Source organism: Glandiceps talaboti, chromosome 22 (genome assembly GCF_964340395.1).
Source record: "Glandiceps talaboti chromosome 22, keGlaTala1.1, whole genome shotgun sequence".
Classification (NCBI taxonomy): Eukaryota; Metazoa; Hemichordata; class Enteropneusta; family Spengelidae; genus Glandiceps; species Glandiceps talaboti.
In genome coordinates this window covers 17647410-17666363 of record NC_135570.1, presented here as the reverse complement: position 1 = coordinate 17666363, position 18954 = coordinate 17647410, and the positions used below count along the sequence as shown (strand labels likewise).

Below are 18954 nucleotides of genomic sequence, written 5' to 3'. Positions count from 1 at the left end.
CAGACAGGCTAGCTAGGATGTAGTGTTAATGAATGTAGACAGGCTAGCTAGGATGTAGTGTCAATGAATGTAGACAGACAGGCTAGCTAGGATGCAGTGTTAATGAATGTAGACAGACAGGCTAGCTAGGATGTAGTGTTAATGAATGTAGACAGACAGGCTAGCTAGGATGTAGTGTTAATGAATGTAGACAGACAGGCTAGCTAGGATGTAGTGTTAATGAATGTAGACAGACAGGCTAGCTAGGATGTAGTGTCAATGAATGTAAACAGGCAAGCTAGGATGCAGTGTTAATGAATGTAGACAGGCTAGCTAGGATGCAGTGTTAATGAATGTAGACAGGCTAGCTAGGATGCAGTGTTAATGTAGACAGGCTAGCTAGGATGCAGTGTTAATGAATGTAGACAGACAGGCTAGCTAGGATGTAGTGTTAATGAATGTAGACAGGCTAGCTAGGATGCAGTGTTAATGAATGTAGACAGGCTAGCTAGGATGCAGTGTTAATGAATGTAGACAGGCTAGCTAGGATGTAGTGTCAATGAATGTAGACAGACAGGCTAGCTAGGATGTAGTGTTAATGAATGTAGACAGGCTAGCTAGGATGCAGTGTTAATGTATGTAGACAGACTAGCTAGGATGTAGTGTCAATGAATGTAGACAGGTTAGCTAGGATGCAGTGTTAATGAATGTAGACAGGCTAGCTAGGATGTAGTGTCAATGAATGAAGACGGGCCAGCTAGGATGTAGTGTCAATGAATGTAGACAGGCTAGCTAGGATGCAGTGTTAATGAATGTATAGACAGGCTAGCTAGGATGTAGTGTTAATGAATGTAGACAGACAGGCTAGCTAGGATGTAGTGTTAATGAATGTAGACAGACAGGCTAGCTAGGATGTAGTGTTAATGAATGTAGACAGACAGGCCAGCTAGGATGTAGTGTTAATGAATGTAGACAGACAGGCTAGCTAGGAAGTAGTGTTAATGAATGTAGACAGACAGGCTAGCTAGGATGTAGTGTTAATGAATGTAGACAGACAGGCTAGCTAGGATATAGTATTAATGAATGTAGACAGACAGGCTAGCTAGGATGTAGTGTCAATGAAAGTAGACAGGCTAGCTAGGATGCAGTGTTAATGAATGTAGACAGGCTAGCTAGGATGCAGTGGTAATGAATGTAGACAGGCTAGCTAGGATGCAGTGTTAATGAATGTAGACAGGCTAGCTAGGATGCAGTGTTAATGAAAGTAGACAGACAGGCTAGCTAGGATGTAGTGTCAATGAATGAACACAGGCTAGCTAGGATGCAGTGTTAATGAATGTAGACAGGCTAGCTAGGATACAGTGTTAATGAAAGTAGACAGACAGGCTAGCTAGGATGTAGTGTCAATGAAAGTAGACAGGCTAGCTAGGATGCAGTGTTAATGAATGTAGATAGACAGGCTAGCTAGGATGCAGTGTTAATGAATGTATAGACAGGCTAGCTAGGATGTAGTGTTAATGAATGTAGACAGACAGGCCAGCTAGGATGTAGTGTTAAGGAATGTAGACAGACAGGCTAGCTAGGATGTAGTGTTAGCGAATGTAGACAGACAGACAGGCTAGCTAGGATGTAGTGTTAATGAATGTAGACAGACAGGCTAGCTAGGATGTAGTGTTAATGAATGTAGACAGGCTAGCTAGGATGCAGTGTTAATGAATGTAGACAGGCTAGCTAGGATGCAGTGTTAATGAATGTAGACAGGCTAGCTAGGATGCAGTGTTAATGAATGTAGACAGGCTAGCTAGGATGCAGTGTTAATGAAAGTAGACAGACAGGCTAGCTAGGATGTAGTGTCAATGAAAGTAGACAGGCTAGCTAGGATGCAGTGTTAATGAATGTAGACAGGTTAGCTAGGATGCAGTGTTAATGAATGTAGACAGGCTAGCTAGGATGCAGTGTTAATGAATGTAGACAGACTAGCTAGGATGAAGTGTCAATGAATGTAGACAGGTTAGCTAGGATGTAGTGTCAATGAATTTAGACAGGCTAGCTATGATGCAGTGTTAATGAATGTAGACAGGCTAGCTAGGATCTAGTGTCAATGAATGTAGACAGGCTAGCTAGGATGCAGTGTTAATGAATGTATAGACAGGCTAGCTAGGATGTAGTGTTAATGAATGTAGACAGACAGGCTAGCTAGGATTTAGTGTTAATGAATGTAGACAGACAGGCTAGCTAGGATGTAGTGTTAATGAATGTAGACAAACAGGCTAGCTAGGATGTAGTGTTAATGAATGTAGACAGACAGGCTAGCTAGGATGTGGTGTTAATGAATGTAGACAGGCTAGCTAGGATGTAGTGTTAATGAATGTAGACAGGCTAGCTAGGATCTAGTGTCAATGAATGTAGACAGGCTAGCTAGGATGTAGTGTTAATGAATGTATACAGGCTAGCTTGGATGTAGTGTCAATGAATGTAGACAGGCTTAGCTAAGAATGCAGTGTCAAAGAATGTAGACAGGCTAGCTAGGATGCAGTGTTAATGAATGTATAGACAGGCTAGCTAGGATGTAGTGTTAATGAATGTAGACAGACAGGCTAACTAGGATGTGGTGTTAATGAATGTAGACAGACTAGCTAGGATGTAGTGTTAATGAATGTAAACAGGCTAGCTAGGATGTAGTGTTAATGAATGTATAGACAGGCTAGCTAGGATGTAGTGTTAATGAATGTAGACAGACAGGCTAACTAGGATGTAGTGTTAATGAATGTAGACAGACTAGCTAGGATGTAGTGTTAATGAATGTAGACAGGCTAGCTAGGATGTAGTGTTAATGAATGCATAGACAGGCTAGCTAGGATGTAGTGTTAATGAATGTAGACAGACAGGCTAACTAGGATGTAGTGTTAATGAATGTAGACACACAGGCTAGCTAGTATGTAGTGTTAATGAATGTAGACAGGCTAGCTAGGATGTAGTGTTAATGAATGTAGACAGACAGGCTAGCTAGGATGTAGTGTCATTGAATGTAGACAGACAGGTTAGCTAGGATCTAGTGTCAATGAATGTAGACAGACTAGCTAGGATGCAGTGTTAATGAATGTAGACAGGCTAGCTAGGATGTAGTGTTAATGAATGTAGATAGACAGGCTAGCTAGGATGTAGTGTCAATGAATGTAGACAGGCTAGCTAGAATGCAGTGTTAATGAATGTAGACAGACAGGCTAGCTAGGATGTAGTGTCATTGAATGTAGACAGACAGGTTAGCTAGGATCTAGTGTCAATGAATGTATACAGACTAGCTAGGATGCAGTGTTAATGAATGTAGACAGGCTAGCTAGGATGTAGTGTTAATGAATGTAGATAGACAGGCTAGCTAGGATGTAGTGTCAATGAATGTAGACAGGATAGCTAGGATGTAGTGTTAATGAATGTAGACAGACAGGCTAGCTAGGATGAAGTGTTAATGAATGTAGACAGACAGGCTAGCTAGGATGTAGTGTTAATGAATGTAGACAGACAGGCCAGCTAGGATGTAGTGTTAATGAATGTAGACAGACAGGCTAGCTAGGATGTAGTGTTAATGAATGTAGACAGACAGGCTAGCTAGGATGTAGTGTTAATGAATGTAGACAGACAGGCCAGCTAGGATGTAGTGTTAAGGAATGTAGACAGACAGGCTAGCTAGGATGTAGTGTTAACGAATGTAGACAGACAGGCTAGCTAGGATGTAGTGTTAATGAATGTAGACAGGCTAGCTAGGATGCAGTGTTAATGAATGTAGACAGGCTAGCTAGGATGCAGTGTTAATGAATGTAGACAGGCTAGCTAGGATGCAGTGTTAATGAATGTAGACAGGCTAGCTAGGATGCTGTGTTAATGAAAGTAGACAGACAGGCTAGCTAGGATGTAGTGTCAATGAAAGTAGACAGGCTAGCTAGGATGCAGTGTTAATGAATGTAGACAGGTTAGCTAGGATGCAGTGTTAATGAATGTAGACAGGCTAGCTAGGATGCAGTGTTAATGAATGTAGACAGACTAGCTAGGATGAAGTGTCAATGAATGTAGACAGGTTAGCTAGGATGTAGTGTCAATGAATTTAGACAGGCTAGCTATGATGCAGTGTTAATGAATGTAGACAGGCTAGCTAGGATCTAGTGTCAATGAATGTAGACAGGCTAGCTAGGATGCAGTTTTAATGAATGTAGACAGGCTAGCTAGGATGTAGTGTAAATGAATATAGACTGGCTAGCTAGGATGCAGTGTTAATGAATGTATAGACAGGCTAGCTAGGATGTAGTGTTAATGAATGTAGACAGACAGGCTAGCTAGGATTTAGTGTTAATGAATGTAGACAGACAGGCTAGCTAGGATGTAGTGTTAATGAATGTAGACAAACTGGCTAGCTAGGATGTAGTGTTAATGAATGTAGACAGACAGGCTAGCTAGGATGTAGTGTTAATGAATGTAGACAGGCTAGCTAGGATGTAGTGTTAATGAATGTAGACAGGCTAGCTAGGATCTAGTGTCAATGAATGTAGACAGGCTAGCTAGGATGTAGTGTTAATGAATGTATACAGGCTAGCTTGGATGTAGTGTCAATGAATGTAGACAGGCTTAGCTAAGAATGCAGTGTCAAAGAATGTAGACAGGCTAGCTAGGATGCAGTGTTAATGAATGTATAGACAGGCTAGCTATGATGTAGTGTTAATGAATGTAGACAGACAGGCTAACTAGGATGTGGTGTTAATGAATGTAGACAGACTAGCTAGGATGTAGTGTTAATGAATGTAGACAGACAGGCTAGCTAGGATGTAGTGTTAATGAATGTAGACAGACAGGCCAGCTAGGATGTAGTGTTAAGGAATGTAGACAGACAGGCTAGCTAGGATGTAGTGTTAATGAATGTAGACAGACAGGCTAGCTAGGATGTAGTGTTAATGAATGTAGACAGGCTAGCTAGGATGCAGTGTTAATGAATGTAGACAGGCTAGCTAGGATGCAGTGTTAATGAATGTAGACAGGCTAGCTAGGATGCAGTGTTAATGAATGTAGACAGGCTAGCTAGGATGCTGTGTTAATGAAAGTAGACAGACAGGCTAGCTAGGATGTAGTGTCAATGAAAGTAGACAGGCTAGCTAGGATGCAGTGTTAATGAATGTAGACAGGTTAGCTAGGATGCAGTGTTAATGAATGTAGACAGGCTAGCTAGGATGCAGTGTTAATGAATGTAGACAGACTAGCTAGGATGAAGTGTCAATGAATGTAGACAGGTTAGCTAGGATGTAGTGTCAATGAATTTAGACAGGCTAGCTATGATGCAGTGTTAATGAATGTAGACAGGCTAGCTAGGATCTAGTGTCAATGAATGTAGACAGGCTAGCTAGGATGCAGTTTTAATGAATGTAGACAGGCTAGCTAGGATGTAGTGTAAATGAATATAGACTGGCTAGCTAGGATGCAGTGTTAATGAATGTATAGACAGGCTAGCTAGGATGTAGTGTTAATGAATGTAGACAGACAGGCTAGCTAGGATTTAGTGTTAATGAATGTAGACAGACAGGCTAGCTAGGATGTAGTGTTAATGAATGTAGACAAACAGGCTAGCTAGGATGTAGTGTTAATGAATGTAGACAGACAGGCTAGCTAGGATGTAGTGTTAATGAATGTAGACAGGCTAGCTAGGATGTAGTGTTAATGAATGTAGACAGGCTAGCTAGGATCTAGTGTCAATGAATGTAGACAGGCTAGCTAGGATGTAGTGTTAATGAATGTATACAGGCTAGCTTGGATGTAGTGTCAATGAATGTAGACAGGCTTAGCTAAGAATGCAGTGTCAAAGAATGTAGACAGGCTAGCTAGGATGCAGTGTTAATGAATGTATAGACAGGCTAGCTATGATGTAGTGTTAATGAATGTAGACAGACAGGCTAACTAGGATGTGGTGTTAATGAATGTAGACAGACTAGCTAGGATGTAGTGTTAATGAATGTAGACAGGCTAGCTAGGATGTAGTGTTAATGAATGTATAGACAGGCTAGCTAGGATGTAGTGTTAATGAATGTAGACAGACATGCTAACTAGGATGTAGTGTTAATGAATGTAGACAGACTAGCTAGGATGTAGTGTTAATGAATGTAGACAGGCTAGCTAGGATGTAGTGTTAATGAATGTATAGACAGGCTAGCTAGGATGTAGTGTTAATGAATGTAGACAGACAGGCTAACTAGGATGTAGTGTTAATGAATGTAGACACACAGGCTAGCTAGTATATAGTGTTAATGAATGTAGACAGGCTAGCTAGGATGTAGTGTTAATGAATGTAGACAGACAGGCAAGCTAGGATGTAGTGTCATTGAATGTAGACAGACAGGTTAGCTAGGATCTAGTGTCAATGAATGTAGACAGACTAGCTAGGATGCAGTGTTAATGAATGTAGACAGGCTAGCTAGGATGTAGTGTTAATGAATGTAGATAGACAGGCTAGCTAGGATGTAGTGTCAATGAATGTAGACAGGCTAGCTAGGATGCAGTGTTAATGAATGTAGACAGACAGGCTAGCTAGGATGTAGTGTCATTGAATGTAGACAGACAGGTTAGCTAGGATCTAGTGTCAATGAATGTATACAGACTAGCTAGGATGCAGTGTTAATGAATGTAGACAGGCTAGCTAGGATGTAGTGTTAATGCATGTAGATAGACAGGCTAGCTAGGATGTAGTGTCAATGAATGTAGACAGGCTAGCTAGGATGTAGTGTTAATGAATGTAGACAGACAGGTTAGCTAGGATCTAGTGTCAATGAATGTAGACAGACTAGCTAGGATGCAGTGTTAATGAATGTAGACAGGCTAGCTAGGATGTAGTGTTAATGAATGTAGATAGACAGACTAGCTAGGATGTAGTGTCAATGAATGTAGACAGGTTAGCTAGGATGTAGTGACAATGAATGTAGACAGGCTAGCTACGATGCAGTGTTAATGAATGCATTGACAGGCTAGCTAGGATGAAGTGTCAATGAATGTAGACAGACAGGCTAACTAGGATGAAGTGTCAATGAATGTAGACAGGCTAACTAGGATGTAGTGTTAATGAATGTAGACAGGCTAGCTAGGATGTAGTGTTAATGAATGTATAGACAGGCTAGCTAGGATGTAGTGTTAATGAATGTAGACAGACAGGCTAGCTAGGATGTAGTGTTAATGAATGTAGACAGGCTAGCTAGGATGTAGTGTTAATGAATGTAGACAGACAGGTTAGCTAGGATGTAGTGTCAATGAATGTAGACAGGCTAGCTACGATGCAGTGTTAATGAATGTAGACAGGCTAGCTAGGATCTAGTGTCAATGAATGTAGACAGGCTAGCTAGGATGCAGTTTTAATGAATGTGGACAGGCTAGCTAGGATGTAGTGTAAATGAATGTAGACAGGCTAGCTAGGATGCAGTGTTAATGAATGTAGACAGACAGGCTAGCTAGGATGTAGTGTTAATGAATGTAGACAGACAGGCTAGCTAGGATGCAGTGTTAATGAATGTAGAGAGACAGGCTAGCTAGGATTTAATGTCAAAAATGTATGTCTCGAAAAGTACATGGTCAGTGAGACTGAAACTTGGTGAGATGTTTTGTTAGTCTGCAGATTTTCTGCAAAAGATTTTAACACAAATGGCCCCAACAACCATGACCACACCCATAGCAACAGCAAAACGGTGGTGTATTTCACAAAAATAACCACATGGATTACAAGACAATTGAATAAACATTCCAAAAATATATGTAAATTTGCCTAGCAACAAGACCACGCCCATAGCAACAGCCAAGTGATCATGTATATGGCAATGACAACAACAGGAATTGACAGACAAATGAATAAACATTGCAAAAATGTAAGCAAATATATCTAGCAACATGACCACACCCATAGCAACAGCCAAATGATCATGTATATTACAAGGATAACAGCAGGGTTGCTAAGGCAACTGGATATTCATTCAGCAAATGACCACCTATAACCTAGCATGGCTGACCACGTGGATAAACATTTTTAAAACTGTACAGTACAGTTGTGCTACAATGCTATTGGCACTATTTTATATTATTTTGCAGATACATTATGGGTCAGTCAGCTGAATGAGAAAACCTAAGAATGAAAAGTGTCACCGTACTGAGTAAAATGTCATCTGTATGCTGGACATGTCATTGAAGTAAATTAAGAGTATGACGTTGGTCTATGCCTGAATACCCTAAAGGTGTTAAATGTTTGCCCATTATGGATGAAAATAATGTTTATGAGTATCAACGCCATTCAACTAAGAACTAGAGAACTTGGCCTGCATTTTGATGTGAAAATTGTGATTTGTCATTGTCATGATTTAAGGACATAACTTTTAATCATAGAATTTCAAAAAATACATAAACAATATTCTTATAGCTTGAGGAAACTGAATGCAGCAATTCAAATAGAACAAATAAAAAAATATCCAATGAAATGGGACAGTGGTACTAGTGAACACACAGACAGTACATACCAGAAATGAGCTGAAAATGTTCCTGTTCAGAGATATATATCCCTTATTGCAAAAGTTCATCAAATATGCAAATTAGCATTAATTGACTTTATACTACGATATCTTTGCTCGGTCAATATCTTGAGCAAGTTTCATCAAATTTGGTGCAGTCTTTCTTGGTGTAGGCAGAGCTTGCGGTCACTTTTTATCTGATCAGATGTGTCCATGGGACATTCCTGCCAAAATTAGCATCAAAATCCCATTATGGTGCATCTTTTCCAAATTTGCATGCACACTACATGTATTTCATATGTACACTAAATATGTTACAAATGTTTACATGCACATGAAAACATGTCATTCTCCTGCACACCATATACACATAGATTGTTTCCGCTTCCAAAATGTCACAAGAAAACATGCAACAAAACAATAACACTCTATACAGTGGTTTAATTTCATCTTTCTAGACTTTCAATTTTCTATGGTAATCACTCTCTAGAAATATGTGCTCCGAGAACAAACTTCGGATGAATCTCTGTTAGGGCATAAATTCTCTACATAAAACATAAAATGCTACACTATGATACAATTTACGGCAGTGCACAAACTATTATTATTAAGTTCCATGACATGTACAACAGCGTGAACTTTCAATTTGACAGAGACACAGTTGTTAAAGCATTTGATACAAATGTTGTGTCACTGAGGAGAACTATTAACATGGTATACATCAATATATTCATTTATTCATGAACGATGCCTTAACATAATGTATGAACCGTGCTCACCTCAGACGAAGAGCATGTAGTGAATGGTAAATTCATGTAATGCATTCGATCTAGTAATGAAGCTCAAAAAGAAAAAGTTTCAGTTTTAATGACAATGAAATGGTGATGTGACAGTATGAATTTATCTAAGTGAAGTGTTGTCTGCTGATGTGGTCTATTTGATCATCGATTTGCCTGTGGAGGGAAGATGCTTTGCCGCAATGGCCGTGCTATCAATGGAAACCCTTTCTAACCACATCTCATAGTGTCTGTTAGTAAGTAACCAATCACATGGATAAGTAATGATAATATCACATAGTTTCTGATCTACCCAAGATGTGCTCTCCACACTGGTGGGGGTGGGGGGGGGGATGAAACTGTTGAAATTTTTGTGCATTTGATAGGTCATATTCAAATTTTACAGGTCACACTGCACATAGAGATTTACAAAATAGTTATACAATGAACTGACTAAATCCTAAATGTCTTGTTCTACAAATTCAAAGCAAAGATGATAACCGTACATTTGCAAACAGTAAGCCCCATTTGTCCCGTTTATGATGCATACCAGTGTGATGCATACATCCAAAAAAATGCGTCCAAAGTGCCAAATATGGCTTTCAATATGCACAACTAACATGTTAACACGACCTCTGTATATACCCTAATTGCAAAAGTTCATTCATTATTACATATGTACCATTGTGTATGTTGATGTACAGTCAAAAATAAAACCGATATTTTCACTGGTGGCTATGCAAATGAGATAAATTGAGATAAAATAGATCCAAAAGTAAAACCAATTCCTGATGAAAATAAGCAAATAAATGAATTTTTTTAATCCACATATGTGTCTTTCCTGTTGTTACACACATTTTGAAAAAAGTTTTGTAGGTGCATAGGGTATTTTACTATTTTTCTCTACCATCGCAAGTTCTGATGTATCAAATTACTGCCTTACCTATCAAATAACTATGCAAATTAGTTAGGTATTTTCACTGTTGATTATGCAAATGAGTAAACAACCTTTCAAACTACTTTATGTTTGTAAATATTGCCGGCGACCACTACTTTACATGTAATATTGTAATATGGAAGATATTTCGGTGGATTTTGAACATAAAGATTTGTTTAATTTGAATTATTTTGAACTTTGTGAGAATGAATTTTATTATGATCAACAACAAAATAAAGCTGACAGCCACCGATGTCATCGTACACATCAACAACGCCCAACAAATGCAGCCGATGGGAGATCGTGCAACACATTCCTCAGGACCATCAACCAGCCAGAACACAGTCAATCAATTCCCACAGTTATGCGAAATGTTTTCAAACACACAGATTAGCAGTGGATCTTTCAATTTCATATTTCATGTCGCCGGAAACAGCTCTCTCAAAGTCAAAGTTCTAGTCAGTGTGTTTACATTATAAAATGCTGCAGACAATCTTTTCCGATTCTGATGAAGACTAACTTTTATAATATTGTACATTTTGAAAGATTTTGCTGAATTACTATCATATAGGACACTAAGAATACTACACTGTTGAATTGTATCTGTTTCTACTGCTAAAATAATCATATATGCATTTCTTCTGATCGGTTTTGTGAATTTATCACAGCGGAGCTAGCTAGTGAGAGCAGGTCAACACATAACTTGCATATCAATAACTATTCGTGATTCGGTTTATTCTGCTGTATTTTCACTTACTATCGCTCGTGAAAATACGCGGCAGAATAAACCGAATCACTCGGGAAAATAACTTCTGTATGCCCTACCGTCCATTGCGAGGCCATGGGGTAATGTCATATTATGCAAATGAGCTATTAATTGACAGCACTAAATTTCATTAAAAATATCATATCTCTGTATGATCAATATCTGTGGCAAGATTCATCAAATTTGTAACCTGAGTTACAAACAGACATTAATTATGCAAATTAGCCCTTAATTAACATGACACAAGTTAATGACTTTTAGTGCTTTGATTTCTTTGTATGGTCCATAGATGTAGCAAGTTTCATTGAATTTGGTGCAGCCATTATGCACATATAGCTCCATTTGTAAAATCATTAATCATGTCGGAAACGCCTTGGTAAAACCAAACTACGGATAACCCAAGTTCATCAATAGGCAAGTCGGGTTGTTGACAATTCTAAATCTGTTTGCAATGTCAACTGTAATAGGATTATAAAAGTTGATAATGTCCTTTGACTCAAACGATTCACTCCTTGAAAGTAACCTTGCACTCGGAACTACAGTTTTTCTCGTTCCATAGTTAGTTAAATAATTTTTTGAAAAATTAAGCACAGAGATACTTAAAATAGCAAATTCCCATATCTGATGTCCATATACCACATGTAACATCGTCAATGTACGGTGCATGATCCTAATGTTATGATCGCCTTTCACCCAAGCCAAATCGTGACCTTTCATCCAAGCCAGTTGTGCCTCGTGGTGGAGTAACACACTCACTAGTACTTGCACACATTCGGTCGACAGCATTTCAGTCTTGACCTAGTACCTGTACCAGTGACAGCTCAGGCTTATCAGATGTAATTACAAAAAGCAAACACTTAGTTATGGTAATGAGCTGATTAGGATTGATAAGAAACTGCAAGAATTGCACTTTGCTGGTAAAGGCGATGTTCCCCTCATGTATGTAAATTAGCATTAATTATGCAAGCCAATCCCACCAAAAACTGATGAATGTTAAGTTCTAGCCTGACAGTGCCACATAGTAAATTGCAGAACATTTGCTTCAATACTTTTTGAGATATAAGTGGAACAAAATTTCTGCACAGACAGACAGACAGACAGACAGACAGTGCCATGACATCAGCTCATATGGGAGCTAAAAATGTAGGCCAATCATAAACCTGAGAAAGCTATATGGTCTGAAAGAAGTTATGTGAACTACATAAAAATGTCTGCCATGTGTCTTTATCCAAGGACATAGCTTGAATAAGTCTTCCATTAAAACAGCGAGTCACAGTGTTTCTAAAATGTGAATTCAGTCCAGATAACAAAACGAAGTTCAACTTGATTAATCTTGGAATTTACATTTAAACAGAAAGTAAATTAACAGGACTTTTGATTCAATTTCCATGTAAGATAGTGTTAGTTTCAATTCAGAATTCAGTACAATTCATATATGCCACAGAACAGTACTAATTATACTAATACCTTATTTTACTTACTTTTATTCGTAATCTCAGACATTAAAACTTAATCTTGAATTTATGGTAAATGTACATATATTTGATTGGTAATCTCAGACATTAAAATTTAATCTTGAATTTAGTGTAAATGTACAGATATTTGATTGGTAATCTCAGACATTAAAACTTAATCTTGAATTTAGTGTTAATGTACAAATATTTGATTGGTAATCTTAGACATTAAAACTTAATCTTGAATTTATGGTAAATGTACAAATATTTGATTGGTAATCTCAGACATTAAAATTTAATCTTGAATTTAGTGTAAATGTACAGATATTTGATTGGTAATCTTAGACATTAAAACTTAATCTTGAATTTAGTGTAAATGTACAAATATTTGATTGGTAATCTCAGACATTAAAACTTAATCTTGAATTTAGTGTGAATGTACAGATATTTGATTGGTAATCTCAGACATTAAAACTTAATCTTGAATTTAGTGTAAATGTACAAATATTTGATTGGTAATCTCAGACATTAAAACTTAATCTTGAATTTATGGTAAATGTACAAATATTTGATTGGTAATCTCAGACATTAAAACTTAATCTTGAATTTAGTGTAAATGTACAAATATTTGATTGGTAATCTAAGACATTAAAACTTAATCTTGAATTTAGTGTGAATGTACAAATATTTGATTGGTAATCTCAGATATTAAAACTTAATCTTGAATTTAGTGTAAATGTACAAATATTTGATTGGTAATCTCAGACATTAAAACTTAATCTTGAATTTAGTGTGAATGTACAGATATTTGATTGGTAATCTCAGACATTAAAACTTAATCTTGAATTTAGTGTAAATGTACAAATATTTGATTGGTAATCTCAGACATTAAAACTTAATCTTGAATTTAGTGTAAATGTACAAGTATTTGATTGGTAATCTCAGATATTAAAACTTAATCTTGAATTTAGTGTAAATGTACAGATATTTGATTGGTAATCTAAGACATTAAAACTTAATCTTGAATTTAGTGTAAATGTACAAATATTTGATTGGTAATCTCAGACATTAAAACTTAATCTTGAATTTAGTGTAAATGTACAAATATTTCATTGGTAATCTCAGACATTAAAACTTAATCTTGAATTTATGGTAAATGTACAAATATTTCATTGGTAATCTTAGACATTAAAACTTAATCTTGAATTTAGTGTAAATGTACAAATATTTGATTGGTAATCTCAAACATTAAAACTTAATCTTGAATTTAGTGTTAATGTACAAATATTTGATTGGTAATCTTAGACATTAAAACTTAATCTTGAATTTATGGTAAATGTACAAATATTTGATTGGTAATCTCAGACATTAAAATTTAATCTTGAATTTAGTGTAAATGTACAGATATTTGATTGGTAATCTTAGACATTAAAACTTAATCTTGAATTTAGTGTAAATGTACAAATATTTGATTGGTAATCTCAGACATTAAAACTTAATCTTGAATTTAGTGTGAATGTACAGATATTTGATTGGTAATCTCAGACATTAAAACTTAATCTTGAATTTAGTGTAAATGTACAAATATTTGATTGGTAATCTCAGACATTAAAACTTAATCTTGAATTTATGGTAAATGTACAAATATTTGATTGGTAATCTCAGACATTAAAACTTAATCTTGAATGTAGTGTAAATGTACAAATATTTGATTGGTAATCTAAGACATTAAAACTTAATCTTGAATTTAGTGTGAATGTACAAATATTTGATTGGTAATCTCAGACATTAAAACTTAATCTTGAATTTAGTGTGAATGTACAGATATTTGATTGGTAATCTCAGACATTAAAACTTAATCTTGAATTTAGTGTGAATGTACAGATATTTGATTGGTAATCTCAGACATTAAAACTTAATCTTGAATTTAGTGTAAATGTACAAATATTTGATTGGTAATCTCAGATATTAAAACTTAATCTTGAATTCATGGCTTTTAGTATAATATTTGATTTGCAAATTGTCAGTCTTAGATCACTAAATTAGCAAGTTGAAGATGAAAATTTGCAAAACTTTTGTGAAACACTGTGACTATGAAGTTATGTCTTACAATAAATTTAATAGCATTTTGTAATTAATGTGAATGAGATGTATTTGCATGACTTTGTTGTCTGACAGGTTTCATAGATAGAGTAAAATATTGCAGTGTGTGTACTCTCCAGATGATCTCATAGCATTTTCAATACTCTACTTGATGATAGCTTTCAATATGATCACTTTACAAAAACTATCTGCACTTTTTACTGAGCAGAATACTATGTACATGTGTATATTGAAAATGCAAACAACATTAGTGGAATCCAGATAATGATTTCAGTACTCATATGAGTATTGTACTGTCATGCTGTCCATATGTGAGTTTTCATATCAGTAAAATATTGTACTGTGTGCTGTCCATATGTGAGTTTTCATGTCAGTAAAATATTGTACTATGTGCTGTCCATATGTGAGTTTTCATATCAGTAAAATGTTGTACTATGTGCTGTCCATATGTGAGTTTTTATATCAGTAAAATATTGTACTATGTGCTGTCCATATGTGAGTTTTTATATCAGTAAAATATTGTACTATGTGCTGTCCAGATATAAGTTTTCAGTACTACTCATATCAGTAAAATATTGTACTGTGTGCTGTCCAGATGTCAGTTTTAGTACTCATATCAGTAAAATATTGTACTGTGTGCTGTCCAGATGTCAGTTTTAGTACTCATATCAGTAAAGTATTGTACTGTGTGCTGTCCAGATGTTAGTTTTAGTACTCATATCATTAAAATATTGTACTGTGTGCTGTCCAGATGTTAGTTTTAGTACTCATATCATTAAAATATTGTACAATGTGCTGTCCAGATGTCAGTTTTAGTACTCATATCATTAAAATATTGTACTGTGTGCTGTCCAGATGTTAGTTTTAGTACTCATATCATTAAAATATTGTACTGTGTGCTGTCCAGATGTCAGTTTTAGTACTCATATCAGTAAAATATTGTACGATGTGCTGTCCAGATGTCAGTTTTAGTACTCATATCATTAAAATATTGTACTGTGTGCTGTCCAGATGTTAGTTTTAGTACTCATATCAGTAAAATATTGTACGATGTGCTGTCCAGATGTTAGTTTTAGTACTCATATGAGTAAAATATTGTACGATGTGCTGTCCAGATGTGAGTTTTAGTACTCATATCATTAAAATATTGTACGATGTGCTGTCCAGATGTTAGTTTTAGTACTCATATCAGTAAAATATTGTACGATGTGCTGTCCAGATGTCAGTTTTAGTACTCATATCATTAAAATATTGTACGATGTGGTGTCCAGATGTTAGTTTTAGTACTCATATCAGTAAAATATTGTACGATGTGCTGTCCAGATGTTAGTTTTAGTACTCATATCAGTAAAATATTGTACTGTGTGCTGTCCAGATGTTAGTTTTAGTACTCATATCATGATATCAGTAAAATATTGTACTGTGTGCTGTCCAGATGTCAGTTTTAGTACTCATATCATTAAAATATTGTACTGTGTGCTGTCCAGATGTCAGTTTTAGTACTCATATCATTAAAATATTGTACGATGTGCTGTCCAGATGTTAATTTTAGTACTCATATCAGTAAAATATTGTACGATGTGCTGTCCCGATGTCAGTTTTAGTACTCATATCATGATATCAGTAAAATATTGTACTGTGTGCTGTCCAGATGTCAGTTTTAGTACTCATATCATTAAAATATTGTACGATGTGCTGTCCAGATGTTAGTTTTAGTACTCATATCAGTAAAATATTGTACGATGTGCTGTCCAGATGTCAGTTTTAGTACTCGTATCATGATATCAGTAAAATATTGTACTGTGTGCTGTCCAGATGTCAGTTTTAGTACTCATATCAGTAAAATATTGTACTGTGTGCTGTCCAGATGTCAGTTTTAGTACTCATATCAGTAAAATATTGTACTGTGTGCTGTCCAGATGTCAGTTTTAGTACTCATATCAGTAAAATATTGTACTGTGTGCTGTCCAGATATAAGTTTTCAGTACTACTCAATATTGTACAGTGTGCTTTCCAGATCTCCTGCAGATTCTGAAAGTATATATCAGCTAAATTTTATCTAGTATTTTTATTACTATAAAAAGTGACATTTTGTAAGTTAACACCTAAACTTTGTACAATTTAAATCAGAATATAAAAAGTAAGAATTTCTAAGTCCAACCATCAACTAAAGGTCATCTTGTAAAGATAACAAAATGCCAGACCTATAATCCTTCTAACTATATATATCCCTTATCAGTCTTATGCCTGTATAAACTCACATGATAATATCTCACAAACTAATTAACCTTTTCCCCTCAGTTGTTTGTATATTTATTTCCAAGATCAAAACAATCATTATAATGTGGAGATGAAGTGGTCAATTGATTTAATATGTGATTAATGTAGTCTATAATTATACGATTCTCGTCAAAAAACCTTGACTACAAAAACGGCTAGGAAATTGGTGACTGTCTAATTTAATTTGTATAATTTTAGAAAATGTATGGAAAGTTTGAAATGAGATGGGGATATTTCTAGAAATGTATGGAAAGTTTGAAATGAGATGGTAATTTTTCTAGAAATGTTTGGAAATTTTGGAATAAGATGGGAATATTTCTAGAAATGTATGAAAAGTCTTAAATGTTGTAGTGATATTTCTAGAAATATGCAAATGATTAAATAATTTAATACAAGATGATATTGATTTTATATTTGGTGTAAAAAATGTTATTCTCTGTGTCAATACTATTTATATGACCCATCGTCATCATCATTGATATGGTTTTATTTGACAAAGTTGATAGAATTATATTTTGTTTATATTTATAGGAGTGTTTCCAAGATTATAGATGGTAAAACTATTGCAAATCAAATCCGATCTGAAGTAAGAGCCGAGGTAACAGAATGGGTTAGTCTTGGTAACCGTCCACCACATTTAAGTGTTATCTTAGTTGGTGATGACCCAGCTAGTGCTTCCTATGTCAGAAGTAAAACCAGGGCAGCAAAACAGGCAGGTAAGAATCAAAGTGGAAATGTTTGCTAAAAATCACAAATAGCAACAAAGTGCCATTAAGTGGGGCTCAGTTTCAGTGGAAGGTTGAAACTAGCTTGATAAAGCATAAAAAGCTAAAGCTAATTGAAACCTTGTGCAAACCTCACAATTTGATAATATGTAAATTTACTAGTAGCTAAGCAAGCACTTTCCCAAAATAATATATTGTCCAAACCTTGCCACAACTATATGTTATCGTATAATAATATACTGTACCTTTAGTCTCTCAGTGATATATTTTCTACAACTCAGTGATAGAGGAAATACAACTGTATGTTACTTTCCAATAACAGCAAAGTAAAACTACAAGAAAATTACATTTTGAGTAATCTTTTGGGAATATTTGAACCTCTTTGGTTTACGTTTGTTAGATCAAATGACCACAATTTATATTTTTACTCATTGCCAATAATTTAACCTAATATATGTTAATCAGTGGTCGATTTTGTCCATAAGCAGTACAGAAACAGGTTGACATTATGATTGCCATTGAGGGTGCTGATTTGTGGGTGTGGACCCAAAAATCAATTTAATTTATTATGTTCACCCACAGCCAATACAATATTCTGTTCCAGATGTTCGATCTTGTGCGCAAATTATTTTACCTTACAAAACATTTTCAAAAAAAAAAACCCCATTCCAGTTGCAACTTTAAAAGACCTACTTCCAATTAGGATTAAATTGTAGGTGTGAAAACCAGTTAAAAGAAGTTGGTAAGATAGCACTAATACAATGATCCAGGATTGAAACATAGTCCTTTAAAAGAGACTGGTAATATTTGTAGACATTGTATGTATAGTCAGATGTCATAACCTAATGACTAATTTTATGTTTTAGAAAACTTCTATATCTGGTATTTCAAAAATCCAATTCTGTCTGTAATGTAATAAAAAAGGAATATCATGTCACCATAGAAAAATCAGAGAGTATTTTCATATTGAATGAACACCTGGGTACCATACCTCATAATTTGGTTTAATAATGTTTAATACATTTTGTCAAGGAGGGTGTAGTTTTGAATGTGCTGAGAGAAAATTACAAATGGACCTGAGAAGGGAAATTGGTGAAGTGTGAATAAAGTTAATTAAACTTAACAGAATATGATTGGTTTGGAATGAGAAATTTCTATCAGTGGAATTGAATGAAAATTACCAATCATTGCTGAATAATCCCATTATGTTTACAAGTTTTAGCATTGAAAGTGCAATCTCTGGTACATTCATGATTGTAAAAATAATATTTTTTTGCTTTTAATAGAACACTTTTTTTCTCTGTCACTAACAATGTCTCTGTTTATCAGCTTGACTCTCTATATGTCTTTATCTGTTTGTCTGTGTCTGCCCAGGTATTGACACTCTCTCTCTCTCTCTCTCTCTCTCTCTCTCTCTC

The 18954-nt window shown here is 35.4% G+C and overlaps 1 protein-coding gene across 1 annotated transcript in view; it reads left to right on the top strand.

Moving 5' to 3' along the window:
- LOC144452096 (uncharacterized) overlaps window positions 1–18954 on the top strand; it is a 155071-nt gene that overhangs the window by 89559 nt on the left and 46558 nt on the right. The window contains exon 2 of the mRNA XM_078143108.1: window positions 17343–17527. Coding sequence (XP_077999234.1) covers window positions 17343–17527 — 185 coding nt within the window. The remainder of the gene's footprint in view (window positions 1–17342; window positions 17528–18954) is intronic.